This window comes from Mus pahari, chromosome 8 (assembly GCF_900095145.1).
Source record: "Mus pahari chromosome 8, PAHARI_EIJ_v1.1, whole genome shotgun sequence".
Classification (NCBI taxonomy): Eukaryota; Metazoa; Chordata; class Mammalia; order Rodentia; family Muridae; genus Mus; species Mus pahari.
In genome coordinates, this window is record NC_034597.1 from 109,815,204 (window position 1) to 109,838,962 (window position 23,759).

Sequence of the window (23,759 nt, forward strand, 5' to 3'; positions counted from 1 at the left end):
AGTTTTCTGCAGGCACTTGCTGGGTGCTTTGCAAATCCTTGTCAATTTGATCTCTAACACTCTCATAGAAGATGTTTATTATCATGGGGCTGGAGGGTGGCACAGCAGTTAAGAACACCTGGTGCTTTTGCAGATGACTCATGTTGGATGGCTCACAACGGCCCGTAACTGCAGCTCCAGGAGACCTGATGCCTTCTAGGTTCTGTGAGCAGCCATATGCACATGCATATAAATTAATAACCTTTTAAAAAGATGTATAATCTTGATTTAAGAGAATAAATCTTTGTCTGAGAAATTAGATTATTTGACCAAAAAATTATCATCTTAAGAAATTTTTGAGACAGTCTTATGAAGCCTCACTATATATTCCAAATGACCCTGGATTCCTTCTGTCTCTACCTCCCCAGTGCTGGGATTACAGTATGTGCCACCATCTTTAGCCAAAGGTACCATCTTTCCCAACTCTCCCAATTCAGGTTTATGGAACAAGATTCCATTTGCTGCTATTTTGTTCTGGGACTTTGTCTCTTTTCCCTTCCATATTACCCAACAAGGCTTTGCAGGTCTTGTCATACAATCAGTATTGTATATGTACAATATACCCCACATGGAATGTCAGCAGATTGTCTACGGACCTGGGCTGGGCTTGTAAGATGTATTATAGTATGAACTGCAGAACTGCTAAGCAATCCCCTGACAGAGGTCATTTGTGGTGCTTTGGACCGCTGTGTGAAGGCTTGTGGGGATGTTTTCTGATTTGATTTTTTTTTTTTTTTTTTGGCCAACAGGATAATATAGTCACAGTCATTTCTGGCAGTGCTTACCCTGCCTTTATACAAGCTAGTTTGATAATTTCTGTCAAACATAAACCAACATTTTATCCTATTCGATTCTGAGTTTCTTCAATGAATTCATAATAGTGAAAACTTTTTATTATTGAAATCATCCACGCACAGGCCAGAGTGCTGTTGAAGAGGCCCAGCATTGGCTTCATTCCCAGCCTCTGGTGTTGAAGAATTGATGGGGGAAGGAAGGCCAAGCTCCCCATCTGTTTTCCACAGAGTCCATTTGTTCCACATCTTGTGATAACAGTATACCCACTTGAGATGAGCAAAGAATTCAAATGGAAGAGAAAGTAAAGAGAAGGGTAGGGCCATAGCAAAATGGTACGCTTCCCTACCTATGTGCCTATTTACATAATTGTGTTGTTATACCATTTCCTGTACTTTCCTGTAAGTTGATACTGCCCTAATTACAGATTTTCAAGAGAACAGTTCATTGTACCCCAAATTACAGAGTGCTTTAAAAAGGTACCTTCTTACTGGCTTACCAACTACCTTATAAACTCGTAATTACATAAAACAATTCAGGCTAAAGAATGGAAACAGCTTGTACTGTTAACAGATGTTGGTATTGTTACAAAATTAAGTACAGCACTTTCAAAGATCTATAATATTTTTCTTTTAAAAAAAGAAAACCCTGGTTCATTATAGTCATAATGTGTCACATAGACTACTGATCAAACAGAAGGCACATGCCCTGATTTGGGATTCTGTGAAGTACACTGCAGCAGACTTGCCCTTGTGGGTGGGAAAGTACCACTTATTTTAGCACATTGCCTTTGTGGACTGTGCACCTATTTGTTAGACAGCCTATGGGCACCTGGGTCCCTTTATCCTTGGTGCACCTGCATGTGGGGCCCCCTAGTACTACACACTATGGGTGTCCCTGTCCTCAGCGGACTCTGTCCTTGGTGCTCCTCACAGAGGCCTCTCTGTGAGCCTTAGAAGTTTAGGAGTGGGGCAGGCTCCCCAGCAGAGGCTCTTTTCCTTTCCCATTTAGTGTGTAAAGACAGTGAGTGATTTCAGGAGCCAGAAAAGCTGCCTCACAGGAGCTCGGCAAGACGTAAGTTCCCTTTGGTGAGAGTGCTCTGGATCTAAGGCTTACTCTCCTCAATATGCTTTCCAGCACGGTTGTTAAGGGTGAAAGTTGTTTGTTTCAAGACAGTGGAAATGGATGGAAGCTTGTGATTACAAAAACAAAAGAGAAAAAGACTTGAGTTTTATATTGTGGATGGACATCTCTAAATAGGCTTCTCCAGAGGGAACTGCCTTTTTTACCTCAAACCAGAGATACTTTGAATCTATCATCCAACTCATTCCGCCAGAGATATTATTTTTTCATTACGTATGTTGTCTCTCTGTGTGTATACATGTATGCATTCATGTGTGTATTCACATGCACCCTGACCTGTGTCAGATGACAACCTGAGGAGGTTGCTTCTCTCCTCTAATTGTGTAGGTCTCCGAGATTGAACTCAGGTGGTCAGTCCTGATGACAAGACCTTTCAGCCTCTGAGCCATCTTACTAGTCCAAGTTGGTCATGTTACCTTAAAGACAGTTCATTTCCCTAAGGAAACCATACCCTTTTAGGAAGAATTTTGAAAAATGAGTTCCGTGTATTTTGTTTTTTGTTTTCTTTTGTTAGAAATGTTCTTCCTGCCTCTATTTTTGTATTTTTTTTCTCCAAAAAAAGATAAGGTTATTGTCCTCTGCCCTTGTGATTTCCTATGGCACATTTATGGGTATAACCAAAGGCTGAAGTTTAGGCCTGTATTTGTAGTTCAGTGGTAAAGCATGCATGTAATATACACAATGCCCTGAATTTAGTCACCAGCAGCAAAAATAAAATAAGTAAAATAAAATAACCAGAAAACCAAATCAAAACAAACCTGTAGTTTGGATTCCACTTGACCACTTGAGGAATAAAATGCTGACTGTTGCCTGATTGGTGACTGCCAGTGGGAAGCCGTGTGTTATGTGACAGCGCAGTGCTGGGCTCAGCTCATGTCACAGAACAGTCAGATACTGAGTGACTTTCTGGGGATGCTAACTGCATTTTTCAACGAGAGGAACAAGTGCTGAGTCGGGGACCGAGTCTTTTTTCTGTTACATCAGTATCACTGACCCTGAAGTGTTCGGCTCTAAGGTAACTCTGGCATTTAAATGGGTGAGACACATGGGCAGGCACTGAGCACTGCCTCTGGTACCTGGCACTAAGTTTCAGCTGTGATGTAGGAAGGCCCTTTTAGGGCACTGTAGTTTTGTTTGTTTAAGACGCCGTTCAGGTTAGCCCAGGCTTGCCTAGAATGTACTGTCCCTTGCACCTGCCACCTGAGCACTGTTTACAGACCTGAGCCATTTTACCCTACTAGTTTCCCCGATCCCTTGCTACTTTTTGTCTCCCATGGATTTGGAGATCAAACTCAGGGCCCTATGGATGCCAGATAAGTGCTGTACTACTGTGCTATATCTCCATTCTGCCCTATTCTGATAATTTTTTATTCTGTTGAACAGAACATTGATGGTTCCTTGTAGGCTTTTGTTAATTATCACAATGTGTCAAACATTAAACTATTGACCCTAACCTTACAATGCAGGCGTTGTTAGTCCTAGACAGATATATAGGGCTACTTTATGGTAACAGGCAAATGTAGCTCTGGCTACTCCCTTCAGGTTTCAGTTGCGATAATTTAACTCAGCCGCCACAGTTCCTTAGGACATCACTTGATTGTCTTACAGTTAAGACAACATGTGTGTTTTAGGAGAATGCACTTTATACAGTGTTTCTGAATTGAGCTTTTGTGAGCGATGCCAACTGTTACTGTGAAGTGGGGACATTGGACCACTAACTAACTGATCTACATTTGCTCTCTGTGTAAAATAGTGTTATAACAGTGCTAATTACTAAGCATCTGAATTGTAAAAAAAAAAAAAAAAAAAAGTGCACAGCAGTAATTTGCACCTTAAAAAAGTGAAAACACACACAGGGCACATGCTTGATTTATGAACTTCCCAAGGGCATGTTTAGTTGTGGCTCACTCATGGCTCGACTCTTGTTCAGCATTTGGTTTCTGTGTTTGTGTTCTCTAGACCCTCAAAAGAGCTGTTAGTGAGAGTAGGGCACATAAGCAAGGAAGAGCATTTGGAGACAAAGCACTGGTGCTATTAGATCAGTAGGTGCTCTTATTTATTTGTTTTGCTAGTTTTAGAACAGCTAGAAAAAATAGCACCTTTGAAGTTCCTTCCTATGGTGTAGAGTTATGAACTGCGATGGCCAGATTTTAGGGTTCTGTGGCTCTAGTTACTCTATCAGTGGCAGATGATTGTGTTCTGTTTGATTCATTCTCTCTCAAGTCCACGCATCTGTGTAATTAGCCTGACAGATCTAAACCAATCTAGTTTTTTTTTTTTCCTCCTAATATGGAGAAGAATTTCAGGCCCTCAGAAAACTTGAGTTTTGCCTTGTTGGGTGGGTCAGAAGCAAATGCATCAAGTAACTCAGAAGGGATGCTCCTTAACCATGAATTACAGTTCAGATATCCTGGCTAGCCCACACATTCTGGTATTTATAAATGCATTTTCAGATTCATTCAACACACTCGCTATTTGACATGCAGAACTTTTAAAAGAAAATTGTGTTTATAAGAAGTAAAGTTATTTTTTCTTGTCTATTGCTGTACTTGAAGGATTCCTGCTCATAGGCAGAAAACAGAGGTTTCAAAGGAACCTTGTCTCCATATGGTTTTCCTCGATAATCCCTTATCCTCCATCTTCAGCTCTCATTCCTTTGCTTTCTTGCCTGTGGCTACATTTCTATCTCTGCATCAATTAGCACAGTGATTTATACAACAAGCAAGCAGTTTAGAGGTAATGGTACACAATTAACATCTCATTCCACCATAAAGGGTATGCTAAACACCCCAGTCATTGCTTTCTCTGCCTGGAATTGAAATAAGTGTTTGTCCTAATTCATAAGCTATCTGATGTGAAGTGGGTCCGCTTTGTACTGCACTACACCATTAATCTAATTATAGATAGCTGCAAATGAAGTGCTGTCGGGGCTGGGAGATTGAAGAAAATAGCCTTTTGTCATTTAGCATGACTCTGTGAAGCAGGATCACACTTTATAGGGTAATGCTGCAAAATGGAAATCTCAGGAATATTGCTGCCTGTTGCATCTTCTCTAATTACTGCAGCATTGTAAACACAACTGGGCGCTGATATAAATAGAGCTGTAGCTATGCTGTCATGTGGGTTGTAGGAGAAAGTCCTTTGAGTGCTGTTGGATTAAATGATGCATCCTGATTGACAGCTACCTTGAGACTGCACTGATGGAGTTGTCATGGCACTATGCTAACAGACTGAGCCACCACTGCAACTGCAGGAAGCCTGGGCTGAGCCTGGGCTGGCTGGGTACTGGCTTGTTGCTTTAGCTGCAGCCTCCTCCTTCCACCTTTGTTACTGACTGAGCCTTGATGAGGAAGCCACCAGCTCCTGGTCTGTGTGTTTTTGGTGTTCTGGAGATTTCTCTTTCAAAAGATTAGCTAACCGGCTCTGGGTTCCAGGAGAGTAACAGGTGCAGTCTGCGGCTCAGGCTGTCGTTTTCCTTGTGTAAACATGTGCTTTTTCCACAAAGAACTGGGACATGGAACACACTGATGGCTTCCAAGTCCATGGTGTGGCTTACATTATAGCTTATAGTTCTCCTGTTTTTCTGCTGAACTGGCACTTTGAAGACACTCCTCATTTTTATCATTTCCAAAACATTAGTGCTGATTTCCCCCTGACTGACTCTGGGAAAGGGGACTCTAGGGAATCTCACATCAAGTGAATGAAGATGAGGCTTCCAAGCAGAGACCAAACGGGCAAGGGACAGTGAGGTGGGAGGGGATGAGGAACTTTGAATAGGACGACAGCCTTGGAAAAATGTATCTGCCAATACATTTGGGAATAAGGGGGGGGTATAGTTTTTGGCCAATGCTTGGTAACTTTGAGTTTTCCAGATAACTCAGAGAAAAGCTGGATTGTTGACCTATGACTCTAATGTTGACTAAGGTTGCTCTAATGGGCAAGAGCTGACATGAAAAAAAAATCAAATCAATTATGGAGCTCATAATTGAAACTGGAGGAAAGAGTTAGAAGGGAAATTGGAGCTCAGCCCTTCTCCAAGAGAAATCTCACAGGCTCTAAAACTGCAGCTGAAGGCTGTGTAAAGCAGACTGGACTTCACATCCAAAGGCCACACCCTTGAATCATGGAAACTCTGTGTATATGGCTTGAAAAAATCACCTGTATACGTAGAGGCTTTGGAAAGGCATTCACAGACTTCAACCTCCATCAGGGGGCCTGCCTCGAGTACCAGACAAATAACAGAGCCCATCAGGTTAGAGCTGATCATACATGGATAGAGTGCTTCTTCTCTGTCCAGAGGTGCTGACTGAGAATCCTGCATATAATCAATAGATTGAGGCATGTTCTCCCACAGGTGGGCAGCCTGCTTGCAGGATGTAGCAATCAGTGGAGCATATAGCTCTGGAAACCTCTCCTGTTCTGCCCTGCACTCTCTCCCAAAGCCACAGTGGGTCCCATGGCCTTCCTCCTAACTGCCCACTGTGTGTAGTATTCTCACTGTATCTCCCATACTTGCTGTTGATTCCTCTTTCTTTTCTTTAAATGTTTGGATGACATTTTCTCATTAGACATGTTTTTACATTATGAACACCATAAATTGGATTTGTTTGGACTCTTGGCTGTGGGGGTGATTTTACATAATTGGGTCAAATACCTTCTATGATTATCATATTTGGGTTAAGAAGCCATCTAAGCTGCTCCCAGAGAGAGCCTGTTTTCTAACTTACCTGGTGAGGTGTTTTTTTAAAAAAAAAAACAAACAACTTTCCATTCCTATGAAAGTGGTTTGGAGACAGCTTCCTAAAACCAGTAGAGGGAAGGGGTTTTACTCCTGAGTCCAGAGCTGACCTTTATGGACCTTTTCACCATACCCTGGTTCTTCTGGACCCACACGGAATGAAAAACTGTCATTTTTCATGATTATACTTCTCTCTGTTAGCAGCTAGCCTTTAAAACATCAACACTGTGCTTTGAGTGAACACAGACACACCCCTGAACTTACATAGACATTTTGCAGTATCTGAAAACACTTAAGTGCCCATCATAGAAGCAGACTTGAGCTCTGCTACTGCTAGAAAGACCCTTTCCTGAATTCTCAGCTAGCTAACTGCACGTGTCCCCAAGAATCTAGAGAAAACAATGAGTTCCAGTTCAGATGCTAAGCTCTGTAAGCCCTAGTGCAGACTGCAGTGGCCCCCTTTTTGGAGAGCAGGTACTAGAAAACATCTATAGTTGTCACTAGGATGTCTTCTTGGATGGGCCCACATGCTGCACCAATGAGGCCCGTTCAGACTTTTGACTCCACATACAAACGGCAGGGCTGACAAGAGGCTGTTTTAAGATGGCCTGTGATAATCAGGACAACATCAAAGGTAACCTTAAGAAGTGTAGCTTCTCTCTCTTCTTTTCCCAATCAGAAAGGTCACTTCTAAGTCAGCCATGTTCAACAAGACCTCTCCTGAGCATTCACTCCTTGTTATTTTTCACTTGTGATTACAATAAGTCATTTATTCCTAAACAGATTTAAGAACAATAAACAAATACAAAAGGGAAAGGAACATGTCATCAGTAACAAAGGCTGTGTCTGAAGCACTGAGTTTTGGACTCTTTTACATCTCTTTCCAAGCAAAGCAGGGGCCCTACAGAGAAAGGAATTTAGAAGATATGAAAGTTATAAAAATAGTAAGGGACCCAGTTTTTTGTCAGGATCTGGGCCTCTCAGGAGAAATGGTCTGAAGACAGCCTTAGCTTTATTCACATTGAGGCTTAGTTGTGAGTTAGCTGAAGTATTGGTTCTTAAGCCTATTTGCTGTAGTGAAAAGCTGTTAAATTGTATTCTCAGTATATACTTTTCCTAAATTCATATTTTGAAGTTAAAGAAAACCAGGGGGAAATAGATCTGAATGCCACAGTGAAAACTAATCCCTAGGGTAGAATGTCAGCTGGTCACATAGTAGTGTCACCCTGGTGATGCTGCTAGAAATGGAACCCTCCTGATGCACTCTAGTGCTGCTGGACTTACTGCCCGGCACACACGTGCCTCTAGTGCTGCCGGACTTTCTGTTCCAAGGGAGATAGAGCACAGATACTAAAACTGTGCAATTTGGCCCAATTATGTCCTCCCTTGGTCCCCAAGGATTTAATGAGGGCCTTGGAAGTACAATTCATGGGTGATTCGTAGTCCCTCTGCCCAGGGTGTCATCAGACTGACAGCAGCCTGCTTTTCCCTTGTCATTTATGACTCAGATGAATTTTAATAGGAGCAAAAAGCTTTTATTTGTGCTGTAATTTCACTTAAGGATCATATACTTCAGGAACTGGCAGACACTTCTATGTCTTGATTGCAAAACACACACTCAGGAGTAAAGAAACATCCAGAAGATGTTATTATTCAACCTGTCACAGTGTCGGAAATCTGCTTGGAACCTAGGCTATCAAAGCTCTTCTGTGGGGCCTCCCCCCACCTGCTTTAAATAGGCCCTGTAAAGAGCCACTTGGAGATTGCCACTGTCCCCATGCAGAATCAAAGTGGGAATCAGATTCTGCCTTGGCCTCCCTGCCAGCATGATGCCCACAGGAGGCTTTGAGTTACAGCAGCTTTCTTCCAACAAAATGGAGCTGCCCAGTGGGTGCTGCTTCTGTCTTCCCCAGAGAGACTGGATCTGGTGGGAACCAGAAACCCGTCACTGGCTCCAATTCCCTACCTCAAAGCATTTTATTTTCTGTTTGGGTAGAGCAAATTGTGGTTCATATATTTATCTGGGATGTTTCCTGTCCAGTAGGTATTGTCTATATTAGAAATGTTATGATTGACTTATTGGCCATCCACCTTTGCGATGCCATGAAAACTGCTGTGCATGGCATTTTCCATGTTTTATAAATCTTGGTGCTATCATATCTTGGCCCAAAAGATATTCTTATTACATCTTGTCTTTCTCCTAGCTGTCTTGTCATATGAGAAAAGGCTATATGGTAATGTGCCTAAAAGGATATTCACATTTTGATGTGAATATAACATTTTATGTCACTGAGAAATATTTGAATGTTAAGGACTTTTCTCTCTCTCTCTCTCCCCCCCTCTCTCTCTTTCTCAAAATGAACACTGAAGCCTTTGTCTCTATTTAATAATCTACCCAGTATAGCTGCTTCAGAGGTGTGGGAGGTTTGCGACAGCAATCTGCTGCCATCTACTGGTGCGCGTGCAGTGTCACCGCCTTTATCCCTGAGGCTGAGGGACTCAAGGGATTTGGTTCCTCTGCTTTGCACTCGCTTGCTAGCTTGCTCACTCACTCGGCAGTGTTCCTCAAGCAAAATCCTTACTGTTTCCTTTACAAAGTTCTGAGATGGTCTTCTTAAAGATCTGCGGTGCTTTTTATATATCATTAATTAATCATGAGTAATTCCTTTAAAAAACCTGGCTCAATATGATTTAGATATGAATATTATGTGGAGGGTTTTAGAATGTTTGACTTTAAAGGCTATTATTGTAATTTTAGTTTAAAGCTCAAAGCAGATTTTGAATAAGTGCTGTTTTAGATGATAACTTCATCATTTAACCTCTGTTGTGCTTTTCTCTTTCAAGTACAAAGTGCACATTTTAACCAAACTTGCTGCAGAGCTGAACAAATTCATGCTTGAAAAAGTGCCCAAGGACACCAGCAGCACTCTGTGCTCCCCGATGCCTGGAGTGGTGGTGGCCGTTTCTGTCGAGCCTGGAGATATGGTAAGAGTACTTTTGTGTGAGGGATATGCTGGGCTCCGACTCCCCACAGAACAATGGCACCGACAGGATCAGGCTCCCAGTGGCCTCTCCTAACCCACGGGATGCTCATGGTACAGGTGTGCACTCGCTCTGTCTACCTGCTTCACATCTGAGTTGTGTTGGTGACAGTGCCTCCTCCCAAGTGGTGTGTGTCTGGGGGTGGTGGTGGAGGGGTGTGGAATAGAAATGAGGACAGACATTCTCTTCTTTCTCAAATTTCTAAAATTTACATTTACTTTGCATTGTTCCTTATTCCCTGGCCCTCTAGATATGAAGCATGGTTGAGGAATTCATGCCAGAAAATAACCCTGACAGGAATTTCTAGATGCAGGATTTCCGAACTAAATGTCTAATTGGGAAGGAGAATTAAGGAAACCTTAATCCTATAATTTGTTCAAAATCAGCCAACTCTTGTAAGGTGGAAAGTGAAATTCAGAATCATAACTAGAAGCTTTATTCTTGACTTTTTAATAGTAGAGCTATATTATATTCCTTATCTGCTTAGTCCCATAACTTGCTGTGGAAAAATGTGTAGGATACATACATTTTTCTTTTTCTTTTTCTTTTCTTTTCTTTTCTTTCTTTCTTTCTTTCTTTTTTTTTTTTAAACAATCAGCTGCTTAGAAGCAAAAATAAAAAAAAAATGGTTGAAAATGCAACTGGGAGATTCCCTGAGGCCCTTAAGTACCTGTGTTTTTACTTTTATGCAGGAAAGAGCTACTTTCATGGGCTGTGTGCTAATTCTACTGTGAATCTGACTGAAGCCATGGGACTTTGCCTAATTTTCTATAATCATTATGTTGAGATAGCACCTGATTTTTTTTTTTATTAATACAGGTAGAGTATCATGTTAACATTTAGAAAAAACCATGGAGGGGACATTGTCTCCTAGTAAGAATGATCAAGTTGGATTGTTTTAAATCATTAGTTCCCAAATTAACATTAAACTGGGGAACTAACTTAAAAATGTCTTCCCCTGGTGATGCAGGAGAGCTATCTGCTTTTGTAGAAAACACAAAGGGCCAGGTAGCTTTGCCTAGCTGCTTTCACACAGGCCAGCCTGGCGTTCCTAGAACTGCAAACAGCACTACCTGAAGCCAGCAGTAGGCAGACATGGGAGAGGTTAGGTGTGAAAGTTAGAGGCTGACTTGTGGAGTGTAGGTTTTCATACAGGGTTGGGGAGTGAAATGGGCTCTTCCCTGGTTTTGGCATTAACAGGCACAAATGCACACTGTATTATCAGATATTATCAGAGCACTCAGTGAAATCTTGTGTCTAAATGTGCAGGCTAGTGAGCAATGAAGTTTTTTTTTCTTCTTTTTTCTTTTTCTATTTCTTTTTGTTGTGGTGGTTGTGGTTCCCTCTACCCTTTGGGGTTTCTTTCTTTCTTTTTGTTTGTTTGTTTGTTTTGTTTTTCTGGAAGCCACCCAGTCTATATACTGCCAGTCCCAGCTTGCCAGTTCTAATTGTAGCTATAATTAGAACATCACATTTGTGCTTTTTGTCCTTATAAGAGGTATTTACCTTCAATCCTAGTTTTCTGACATCTAAGACCAAGATGGGCAGAAGGTGTGGGTCAGCTCTTGCCTGGGAGGCTGCCCCCATTGCTCCATCCTAGCTCTATTTACCCACTTATGATTGCTTAACTGGTAAGCAAGGCTGTACAAGTGCAGCCTGCTTGCCTCTTAATAAACACAGTCTTCTGGCATTACTGGTGCCCTTCCTACTTTTCATTCTGTAGTCAGCAAGTTTGCTTGGGAAAGGCCAGTGATCAGCTAGAGCCTAAACCCAGTCTTGCTGGGCAGGGAGCTCTCAGATTAAAAGCACCCATCATTAATTCAGTGTGGGTATTGGAGAATGGCTGCAGAGTATGTACAGAGAACAGGGCCTGCTGTAAGTGCTCCTGAAGCCGGAGTTCCTGGCTTCACACTCACCTTCTTTATGAATGCTGTGTGTCTGTGCATGTGGCTGGCTGGTCAGGTGCAACACACATCTTTTTATTCCTGGAAGAACTTCCTTTCATATTCTATGCTGTTGTACTGTGGTAAAACTGTTTTCTCTTGAATTACTAATATTTGTGAAGAGTGTCCCAAACCACAAATACTGAAGCTGGACACAGGGTGAGGAGTGTGCCAGCTCCTTCCAGATTCTCTGCTGGAAATCTTCAGTCACGAGGCAAGGACCTCTCTCCTTGGACTCACAAGAGAGAATGTAGTGAAGCTGTCAGAAGAAATGCTAACACTGCTTGTAACTGCAGTTGTGCAGTAAAAATGACTGAGGGCTGGTGGAGCGAGTGCGAGAGGTAAGGGAAGCTCCGCTTTACCAGTGAAAGTCAGCCATTCCTGTCTTCTCAGGAAAAGCAACCTAGGCCATGAAAGCACTCTTGGTTTTCTTTACAGTTTTGTTCACAGTTTAAATTCCCACAACCTGTAGCTTTGTACTGATCTTTTAAGGAAACCTAATACAGAATAATGGGTCTCCTTTGCATAAAATTCTAAGTAACAAATCTCAGCTAAATGCCTTCATAGAGCTTGCTATAGGAAGGTTTAAGAACTGCTTTATTTGAAACACTTCCCCTGCTCTAAACAGTGGAGTTGAAGTGTTTTATTCAAAATAAATGAAGTATTTATTCAAAAATACTCCTTTAGGATACACACAGCAAGAGTTTCCAATGCTTCAACCTACTATTTAATATTAGGTACAGCAGCAATCACTTTCTAAAAGCTGGTACAGTGGGGTCTTTAATGTATGTGGAAGGGATGCTAGGACACAGTAAGCTGCAAATCACAAATTTAACTCAGGAGACAATTGCTAGAACAGTTTTCCTAAGACCTTTCTATTTGCCTTCTGGAAATACTTTTACAGTGATCATCATCTTCATACAAAAAGTCCATTTTTCTATTGATATACTGCTAAGCATATACTATAATACTTCTTTCACAAAATGTTATTACTTGAGCTTTTTTAAAAAAAAAACTTCTATCTTTAATAAAATATTTAAAATAAATTCCTAGAGTATGTTGGTGCCATACATGTGTGCTGTGAGTTAATATTAGACAAAGTAAGACATTTGTTGCAAGATTTTTCCCTTTGTCTTTAAAGAATAAAATAAAGCTGTTATGAGCATATTTGTTTCCTTAGCCTTTTCATATAAGACATAAAACAATAAAAGCTAGTAAAAAAGAGCCAAGCCAAGATAAGATTTAAAAAAAGAAAAAAGAAAAAAGAAAAAAGGTTACGGTTCTTTCAAGCTATATATATTCAGGTTATGTGCTCATCTAAATTTTGCATGAGAAATAGCTCCCCTTCCTGCTTGGGAAAATTAGGGAGACGCAACCCAGAAGACTCAGCATCCCTGTCTTATACATAAGTGGCCACTGCTGCTTTTGTTGCTTTTTTCTTCCCCTCAACCTGTTCACATTTGCGTGTCAGTTAATTTTTGTGGGCCCCAAGATGAGGTCACTCCACCCGGTCCCTAGACTGGAACTGGCAGTTGGGGTTTGTGACCATTGCTTTTGTTGGACAGTGCCTTAGGCAGAAAATGAAAGCAACAATAAGAATGCCACCAGGCTTCACCACGGTCTTTTCTTCCTTGTCTGTGCTTCTCTTAGGCTCCCAGGCAGGTGAGTGACCATGGACTAAGAGACAAAAGACACAGGTGTCTGCCGCAGACCGTCAGTTGCTACCTCCTGTATGAGCCAAAGCTCATACAGAAGAGTCCGTAGCCAATCTGGGGAAAGCACACATGAACTTGGCAGACGTCTTTTTCACTGCTCTAAGAACCACCTTTGAAACTTCGGAAGCATTTAGGCATGCTAAATGAAAGGGATAGGTTGGGCCTCAGGATACCTGTGTTCTGGTGCTTCTTGTAGCCCAACATCCATTTCTGCCTTTCTCTTGCAGAGGAGCCAGGCTGGCGGTTGGATAGATTTTCAATTTATGGATGCCCCGATTTACAATCAGAAAATGGTGACAATAGTTAACTTACATATTTTATAGCAGGGTCTGTTTAAGCAGTTTGAGGAGAAGCCAGTTTTGAACCCAAATCGCAAACTGTATTCTACAGGACAGAAACAGAATCATACACTCAGAAACACTTTTAAGATTCCAAATCATGAAGCATATAGAGAATCATCTCCCAAGCACTTGTGCATTCTCTGCTCCCCTTAGCTACAATTGCTTCGAATTTTCCTGGCAGTAAAACATACATACCATGAAGCTACCCAGTGACCCCTCTCCAATCTAATTCCTGTCTCATCTTCTTTCAGCAGTAAGGACTATCCCTCAGCCTGGCCCTTTAATCATTTTTTCCATGTAATATTTCTTTTGAAATGTTTAAGAATAGTTTTTGTTGTGGCTAACATTTGGATTTTTAAAAAATTTATAATTTAGCACAAACTATCAGCATAAGATAAAAATGTTTTGATGGTCAATCTGTGTAAAGTCTTGTGCAGGCTTGGCAATGGGTTTATTTTTCAAGGAATGGTCTTCCTGGGATGAGAAAGCCTGTTACCTTTGTAGTGTTTTTAAGGCTTATTCTCAACCTTTCGAAGATTCAAAATACCTTTTGTGTTTTGACTTTATATGTATGTAACTACATATACATTTATATATGCTGAAAGAGAAATCATCATGTGTCACTGAGTCCTTTAAAACAGCCTACTAAGTGCACAAGGTAGCCTGTCAGATGAAGTTTCAACTTTCCCTTTGTAACTATAGGCGTAGGCTGTCAGTGTGAGCTAAGTTAGAGGGCAGTAGGGAGTCATGTTTTTCTTCATTTTAAGGAATTTTTACAAAACCTGGACTTCATTTACATTGGCTATAATCTGGATTCCTTCCTGAGCACCCCCAACTCCCACAGCACAATTCTAGGGGGTCTGAGGGCAGAGCTGAGGGCAACACCATGCAGATACCACAGGCTTGAGTCTCAGAGCCCCCAGGCATGCTAAACATGTGGTCTCCTCTCTCCGTCACCCTTCAGATTGAGTGTGCTGGGCCGGAGTGCCTCCAGATGAGGGGTCAGCCATTCTGTCCACTGCCTGTCCTCTTTGTAATTTGATGCCAGTTCCATCCTTGCTCAGATAGGGCAATCTCCTGGGGTCCTATCTCCCTGTGGGTTTTCCATGAGAGACACATTCTTTCTCCAAGAAAGATCAGGGCATATTTAGCAGCCCGTGTTAGTAGCTCAGGAAAAGGAAGTAGGAATAATCAGATTCTACCCTGCCTTTTAGCAAATGGAGGCCGCCTCCTTCAGATCTCAGAGACTTAAAATGTGTTAGATAACTATGTTCTAAGTGACAAACCTTTCAATGTGAAATGAAGCGATTTTCACTTGGGTAATACAGTCAGGAGGGTTGATGTGGATCCCTAGTTTTCGGGGGGACCAGTACAGCAGAAGGGGAGACTGCAGTGGGCCCATAAGCCCTCCGAGCCTTCTGTCTCACTTGGCAGGAAAACACAGAACACAGAACAACAAAAGAAGGCTCCTTTTCCATAAAGGTTCACCCCTCCCCTCCTCCATGCCTCTTCCCCAAAAGGGGCCTGAATTTTTCAGCTGTGCACCGATTTGGTGCTCACTCTTGCAGGGAAACAGTTGCTGTCTGAACAGGCAGGAAACAGTTTTCTTTTAATTGCCGGAATCATTCGGAAGTGCTTCGTGCCCTGCTTCTATACAGCAGATGCTGTGCATTAATTGGCCTGCGTAGAAGTGACCCAGGGTTCCTTGCAGCGGGCCCAATTTTAGGCAGAGGGTTTAAATAGCTTATTTATTATTTTGTATAATCTGCCGTGCATTATGTGCTCCTGCATGTGTTGTGTTTCATGGTCTGCAGTTTCTAATGTCATGTGGGTTTCTAAGCCGGTGTTTCTCTGGTAATGTACTAGCAGCAGGTAAGCTCAAAATACCATCCATCAGGAGCTAATTTTTTATCCAGATACTCCAATGACTGATGAACCTGTCTTTTGTATGAATGTTTAGCACAGTAGAAAGCCATATGCCACTGGCACAGTTTCCTCTACATTCTTTACAGTTGCTAGAGTAGGCTTCTAGGGGGAGGGGGAGCGCAAACTCGACGCCATTTGCATCCTCTGGCCTGTATTTTAAGCAGTAGCACCCTTAACACAGCCCTGGGTTTGAATGACAAAAGGAGGCTATGCACCAATGTAAAGGAAACCCGACTCCCATAATGATTTTTTCTATCAGAAATATGACTGTGCACTCTTAATAGGAATCCTTGTTTTGTTCCTCCCCGTCTGTTGCAAACAGACCTCAGCCCATTAGAGGGGCCTCCCTTGTGTGGGAAGACCACAGCTGTTACTGTAAAGCTCATCCAGTCACTGTATCACCCCCATTTTGTGGCTCTGAAGGATGAAATTGAGAAATGGAGCACTGTGCAGTCATCCTTTACGTCTCCAATTTTAGGCCTTCGCCATCATTTTCATGCTTTTATTCCAAATCAAATAACATTAGTGGGCGACAGCACCTTCTGATGAATGGCTCGTCTCAAGCATGGCTTTCGAAGCTCCACTTTGAGGGTCTTGCTTTTATGTCTGCAGAGACCCCCTCCTTCTCTTCCCCACCCCATACTTTTCTTTGAGCTTTCTTAGGGGCAATGGCAGTTTGCAGTTTGAACGGTACACATTGCCATGCGGGTCCCAGTCAGAGCATGTTTTCTGAGAGGGGGCATGTGCTGGAGAATGTTCTGTATCTTTTAATCTTTGTGGAAGGAGTGAAGGGGCCTTGGTAGAAGGAGATTGGGGGCTTTCATCAGAACCAAGATGTGGCTTAAATCATTAGCACAACAAAGCATACTATAAGCTTCAAGATAAAAGTCCCCTGGGAAAGGAGTCCTCTGGAAATAAATGGAACTTGATAGATTTCCATATCATTTATAACTTCCCTTAATTACACTTGGAAGACTTGCCAGTAAAACTGGAAAATTGGCAGCCTCTCTCCATTAGAGTCATTTTGCCGACCATGGCAAGCAGCTGGCTTCGCTGGGTTTCATTTCCCATCACTCACAATTAGTCATCAGCTGGAGATGTCTGAAACTCCTCAGCACAGAGCGATGCTGGGTGACATTCAGGCCCATAAACATGTGAAAATCTGCTGAGTAAATGGGCCGAGTTCTCTCACAAGCTTACGCGTTTGGGGCAAGCCTAGCTCCCACTTAATGAGGGCTGCTCTAATAATCTGATTCGAATGTGAACCTTGACCCTGTGTCAGAGAAGAGGATGCAATAAGCCGGATGAAAGACATAGGATTCAGGTCTCCAAACTTTGCACCAATTAGACAGCAGAGAAGCACATCAGGCCGACCGCGTTTATCAGACAGACTTGTAAGGCTTGTGACCATTTAGTAAGCCCAATTCTGGATACATCCTGTCACAATCAGTGAGTCTTTATCCAATGATTCACAAATGTTAGAGAAGTCTGTGTGCAGCCATGCTACAGGGCTGGCTCTGCCATGGGCACTGGGATAGGGCAGCTGCTCTCAGGCTTCCTGGGCCTGCCAGCAGTCCAGAAGTTGCTGTAGTGGGTGGGTGCTACATGTTCTGCAGGTGTAGACACCACAGGCAGGAAAGCTCCAGCAGACAGGAGCTAAGTCCCCAAATGCCTCTTGGAGGGAACTAGAGCCTGCCCAGAGAGTTTTTATTTTCTTAAAAAAAAACCAAAAAACAAAAAAACCGAAAAACTAGTACTGCATTGATTTCCAAGAGATGAAATATGTTGAAATTAGATCAAGCCTTTCTGCATACCTCTTTCTTTATTTGGTTTTGTATGCATTTGTGTAGCATGATCCAGTTGGAGCAAACATATCACTGCTTTGTAAGACACAAAGGAAAATTTTTGTTGCAGCTGCCTCAAGAAAATCGCCTCTAAACATGGTTGGAAGGAGAGAGAGAGCAAGTTAGAGGTGGAAGACATGGGTTTCTGCTCACAGTTAAATGATGGAACGAGACTAGAAGGCAGTGAGGGGTGCTAGGAAGTACATGAGGAGTGAGGGGAAAGGCAGATGGAGGGCCCAGGTCTAATCCTATGAGTTGCTGTGGACTGAGTCAGGCAAAAGGCAGACTCCCTTCCCATCAGGAGATGCTTGCTTTTCATCAAATTACTAGCTTTGCAATCAGAAGTGGGGGAGGGGCTATGTCCGCTTTGAGATTCTTGTTTCTGACTGGATTAATAATTTGGGACCCAGTGCTTGTACTCACTGTTACAAGCATGCAGAACCATCCAGGGAGGATGGTCATGGTGGCAAGGTACCCTAAACTGGCTCATGTCTTTCTGCCCTCAGGCTCTAGTAGGGTCTAGGAGGTAGTGTCCCTTAGTGTTCACCATGGGTAGTGTTGGTCCCTAGGCACCACTGGAAACCTCTAAGCTTCTTACAGAGGATTGTAAGGACACTTGTATGTGTGTATGTTGAGGAAGGGTTAGGGGGCTCCTCAGCCTGCCCAGTAGGTCTTAAGCAGTATGATAAGAGATGAACAATGACAGGAGATACAGCTGCTGACAGAGGGCAGTGAACCCATTCACAAGGAAGTTGATGGCCTGAGGTGAGGGGACTCAGAGCTAACCCCAGCTCTCAAGTATCCAAAGGGAGGGGGGCTAGATGGGTGTATGGAAGGCTGCCACATAAATACCCACGATGAGGACGTGTCCATCTGACAGGAAATAGTGACCAGAGTCCAGAGATAGACATTTGATTCCTAACTTTCAAGGTGTCCTAAGGAGTCATCTGTGCTGTTGCCTGCAGGCCAGGGTCAGGGACATTTTAGCCTGGCTGCTGAATAAGCTCTCAGCTCTGTTCTGGCCATGACTGGGCCATAGGTCTTCCCTGTGTGGCTCAGTGACACCTGCCCTTCTCCTGGCTTTCCTGACCTTGTAACTGGATTTGAAGAGAAAGAAGTGGCTCTAATATGATGGCATGAAGGAATAACAGTTCTGACACCTCCGGCCAAGGCATGTGCATCATCTTGGCACTGCTCTTTCCTGTCCCACAGTTTGAAGAACAGTCCTTTGGAGGTGTCTCTCTGCCTTTACTGCAGATGCCAGGTGAAATGAGTCAAGAGCGGCCGTGAGCACTGAGCTCCAAGCCTGCTTGTCAGCAGTGCCTCTCCTCCGTGCCAGAACCAGAAGCCTTGGCATCTCCTCTCTTCCTATATTCCCGTGCCAGGAAAACACAGCCCACCACCTGAACAGCAGAGGAAAGAATGCACAGGGCTGCAGTACTCACACTGCCAGCAAGACAGCTTGTGCCACACAGGGAGCCGGGAGGGGACTTGGAGATCATTTGGGGATGGCAGGAAAGAACATTCTCCAGGCCCTTCTGTGGCATTGGCCAGCACAGCCATAGTAGTGCGACTGTCCAGGAGCCCCAGCCACCATGCCAGCAGCACCCCGTGGAGCCTTCAGCCTACCACTTCATAGAGCAACAGAGAAAGAAATCCCGGCCCAGCTCCTTGGTGCTTAACCCTTAAGGCCAGAGAAAGAAAAAGGAGCGTGGCTTTTAGTCACAGGATGACTCCAGGATGGAAGTTCCAGATTAACCCTGTGGGTATGTGCCTGCTCAGCCTGGATCTCTCTCTCCCACAGCCAGAGACAAGGCAAGCATCAACACAGGCTTGAGCAGGTGCCTGTGGAACACCCAGGCCTTCTGTAAGGACTGGGTATAGCTGGAGAAGCCATTCCTGTGTAGGAAGTTACTCCCAGAAGCCACTTTCCCAGTTAGCACTTTCAGGTCTTACAGATTTGGCTCTGATGCTTCCAAGATGAAGTTAGACATGTGCCTTCTTTTAGTAAGAAATTACTGAATTCTAATTCCCATGTGGTACACTTTGTCCCTTTAAAGCAGACAACTTTCTGGTGGTATCTGTGCACAGCTGTGTGATTACCACAGTCAACTGCACATGTTAAATCACCCCATGAAGAAACCTTCACCCTTTGGTAGACATGCCCCTTGTACTGAAAACCAACAAGCACCAGTTGAGTCCTTTGGTCCTTAGGTATCTATCTGCCTGTTGAGGATATGATAGAGATATAGAAGCATTGGTTTTGTATCCTCTTTGCCGACGCCTAGGGCCCAGGAGAGGCCCCATACACTACTCTTGTGATCTTCCAATACAGGCTTTTCTATTGAGAATCTGGCAACAGAGTGAATGGCTTTTCTCTGCTGGCTCCCCAGATGCACTGGAGTGGAAGTTCTCAGAGGTCGCTGGTGTTTCCATGACCAATCAGCACATTTGACAAAGAACTTAATGACTTCACTCTTGGACATTACTATAGAACTCACTTTGTAGACCAGGATCACCTCGAATTCAGAAATCTGCCTGCCTCTGCCTCCCGAGTACTGGGTAGAATGTTCTTAAAACATCTATTTTTTAACCTATTTTCCAGGTAGCAGAAGGTCAGGAAATCTGTGTGATTGAAGCTATGAAAATGCAGAACAGTATGACAGCTGGGAAAATGGGCAAGGTATGTCCCCAAGTTCCTACTAGCCTACTCCAGCCTGTGATGGATGTAGGACCTCCACCTTTGAGACATGGGTGGGTGTCCTGAAAATGAATGTAAAGGTGATGTCTGCCCCATGTCCCTTTCCTGCGAGGACATTGAGACTGGGGGATTCCACTCTGTCAGTGTGTCTCTGCCTCCTGGAGAGCAGGCCTTCCAGGAAGGGGTCGCCATGTTATGTTCAGGTAGTCAAGGTTCTCCATGTTAATGTCTTTCAGATGAAGGGGTCTTTAATTTTTAATGTTTACATCTGTCTCTGTGGCACTTAGTTATCTGAGACTTAGGTGACACAGCAGGAAATGGTTTTTACAGATTGCAAAAATTAATGTAACTCTTCAAGATAATTTCCCCTTGAAGGGAACAATTCGGTTGTAGATGGAGGAGCTGAAGCCCCACATACATTCAGGGGACTTAATGATTTGAGGAGAAAGAGAGGTTATCAGGACTAGAATTTGTTCAGAGTGAAACAGGAAAAGCTACTTTGCTGTTTTTCCTGTGACTAAAGAGATGCCATCATTAAAAACTATATCCCCCTCACAAAGGATTGCTTGGGTTTGTAGTAGGATAGTAGAACGTGGCCGGGAGGTGAGGACAACAGCAGAGGCTGGCTGTGGCCTATGCTGTAGCCTGCACCATGGCCACACTTTGGGGACATTGAGTTCAGAGAGAGAAATCAGTTACAACCTTAAAAGCCAACACCAACAAGATGGACTTTCAGAATACCTAGAGTTGTCCTGCCTGCTCCCTATGGGAAAATTACAGTCCCCCCACCCCCCGGTAGATTGAATGACCCCAGTCTGGCTGCCAGGCTGGAGCAAATTAAGATAGCCATGCGGTGTCTGAGGGCTTTGATAGGGTAGAATGGTGTGCAGGGTTTTAACACTTTCTAAGCTGAATTTGGGGTCTCATGTTCTAGGAGGTAGAGGCGGTCAAATAATAACGAACTCCCAAAAAATAGGGACCCAAAAATGTGATCTTTATTTAAAACTCTTTTTTACTTGCTTTTTCAAGCACTGCCCTAGTGTCAGGGTGAGAATGTCCCCTCCTCATGGGGACCAAGAATAGCTTTGTAGTCAGACCAAGGGTCCTGTGTGGCTGGGCTAAGGTGCTGACTTAGCACACCATTAATTTCTGAGGCAGCATGGGACCCAATAAGCTGGATGCCTTATGTGCTTCATGTTGGTCTGCCATAGAAGCAGCCTGGCTGCTGCCTCATCCTGAGCCCAGAACTGCTGTTGGGGCAAGTCAGCTTTAGCCAGACCCCAGCTAGCTCAATCTCTCCTGTCCACTTATTCCAGTCCTGAACCACACAGACCTCTGGATTTCAACCCTGTAAGACAAAGGAGTGGCCCTGTCTGTGTCTGGAGCTAGTAGTTCTTCCTTAGAAGGATCACTTTTCCTCTCAGAGAAAGTGCTCAGGATGGAAACAGATCCATAGGCCTAGTCAGTGTGCCATCATTAAACACCTACCACATATCACCATCCACTTCACTCTAGATAGCACCTGCTCATCAGGGCCTTTGAGTATTACTCACATAGCTTTACACTGCTCTTAGAAACTCTGGGATCAAGTTTAAGGCAAAAGTCTGTTCCTTCTGCTTATAGTGGGGGACTTGTGCACAGGCCTGTGCAGCAACCTGGACAATTCCTGGCATTTTTATTCGCTTAGTACCACATGACCAGTTAGGTCAAACCCACCCTTTGTTCATGGCTTATGCAACTACTTCCAAGGAGAGAAATGATGACTTCCTATGTCCTCTAGTCTTCTGCCTGCTCCTTTTAGACCTGCACATAAATCTGGAGAAGACAGGGCTATCTATGCTCAGGAGAAAGCAGAAGGAAGGAGGAGAACAAGGTCAGGCTAGGAGACTCTCCTTTTAGTTGGTACCTGTTTGGATTGTTGTGTATCTGGTTGATCTTTACCATGACACCAAGAACACACTCTAGTCTCAAAACCATAGTAGGCGGCAGGGAGGGATGGGATGCATCAATCCCCAGCATGAACATATTAGGTCTCAGGACACTGTGACCTAGGCCGAGTGGCCTGGTATCAGAGGCCCATGAGAAATCCATAGCCTAAATTCCCTAAGAATTTTCTTGGGCTGACAGGACAGAAAAGACAGGAGAAGTGTGAAGCACAGGTGCTGCAGGGACACTCAGGCTCCTTATACAGATGTGAGTAGAGGGGTCTGACCTAAGTTTTCGGGCCTAAAGCCACTTACTTCTCATGAGAGATTGAGGTGACTGCCCCTCTTGGTTCCCATTTCTCTTTCTTGCTCTTACCCAACTGTTTTAATTCAAGGTGAAATTGGTGCACTGCAAAGCTGGAGACACAGTTGGTGAAGGAGACCTGCTTGTGGAGCTGGAATGAAGTATTTCTAACCTTTCCGTCAGCACTGCTCACTGCTTTAACTGGCGTTTCCATTATTCTCTAACCCTCAATTTGCTCAAGCATTTATAGGAGCACTCCTGTGCAGCAGGTTCTACAGCCTCATGTTTATTCCTCAGAAGAGGCAAAACCGACATTCTGCCAACAAATCACCAATGGAAATTCTTGATATAAATACTTGTACATATGATTTGTACTTCTGTTGAGATTTCCTAGTGTCAAAATTAAATCAATAAAACCAAGCATTTGTCTAAATATTAGTTTGCCCTTTTTTTTTTTTTTTTTTTTTTTCTGAATGAAGACAATATACACAGAGGCGACAGGCTGTGCCAATTGACTATAGTAAATATTAGCATTTCATTGTGATTCTTTAAGAATTTATATAAATTCCAGTTCCAATTTTATTAGCTTTTGCCTTTTTATAATCTGATTACCTTCCTTCCTTCCATCATTCAGGATGGATTCCTGGGGCTCATTATTCATGACTTCCTTAGACCAGGTAGCACAGATGAAGGTTATGGAAACCTCCTTTGGTGTGGGTCCACATCGATGTCACATGGATGACTGAAGAGTCAGATCTCCATGTTGGGGTCTGCAGACAGGGTGCTGCCTGTGTGGGTCCAAGGACAAGCATGCTATCCCAGTTCCTTTCCCTCTCTGACTAGGACTCCTAGCCCTCATTGTTGTGTGTGGGGCTGCCAGCCCATCAGCTGATACCCATGTTTGCCCCTCTATTTTGTGAAGCAAGTTTCCAATTAAGAAAAAGGGACTAAAAATAAGTCATGCTTCTGTGCCAGTTGCAGTTAGTGATCAGTCCACTGTGATGTTGAACTCTTAGTGGAGGGCCAGGGTGCTCAGCCAGCAGCTGCATTTGGTTGTGCAGTTCTTGGAATCTTTTTTCTACTTCATTGGGAGGCAGAAGCAGAGTCATGTGCAACTTGCATGTACGCTGACAGATTATCAGATGGAGGTAGATGGTAATTGGTACTTCATGTCTTCCTAACATTATTTTAAGTGCTATTTGTATTTGGAAGCAAAGCCTTCTGTCAGGCCTGAGGAACAAATTACTAATGTGTTGGTTCTTCTGAAAGGCTCTTCCCAAGGGCTGCACCTTCAGGTGACAGAAAT

General features: G+C 43.4%; 1 protein-coding gene across 1 annotated transcript in view; it reads left to right on the top strand.

Moving 5' to 3' along the window:
• Pcca (propionyl-CoA carboxylase subunit alpha) overlaps positions 1–22,886 on the top strand; it is a 336,175-nt gene extending 313,289 nt beyond the window's left edge. The window contains exons 22-24 of the mRNA XM_021203136.1: positions 9,557–9,697; positions 20,129–20,206; positions 22,545–22,886. Coding sequence (XP_021058795.1) covers positions 9,557–9,697; positions 20,129–20,206; positions 22,545–22,613 — 288 coding nt within the window. The 3' untranslated portion in view covers positions 22,614–22,886. The remainder of the gene's footprint in view (positions 1–9,556; positions 9,698–20,128; positions 20,207–22,544) is intronic.
• Positions 22,887–23,759: the final 873 nt, after the last annotated feature.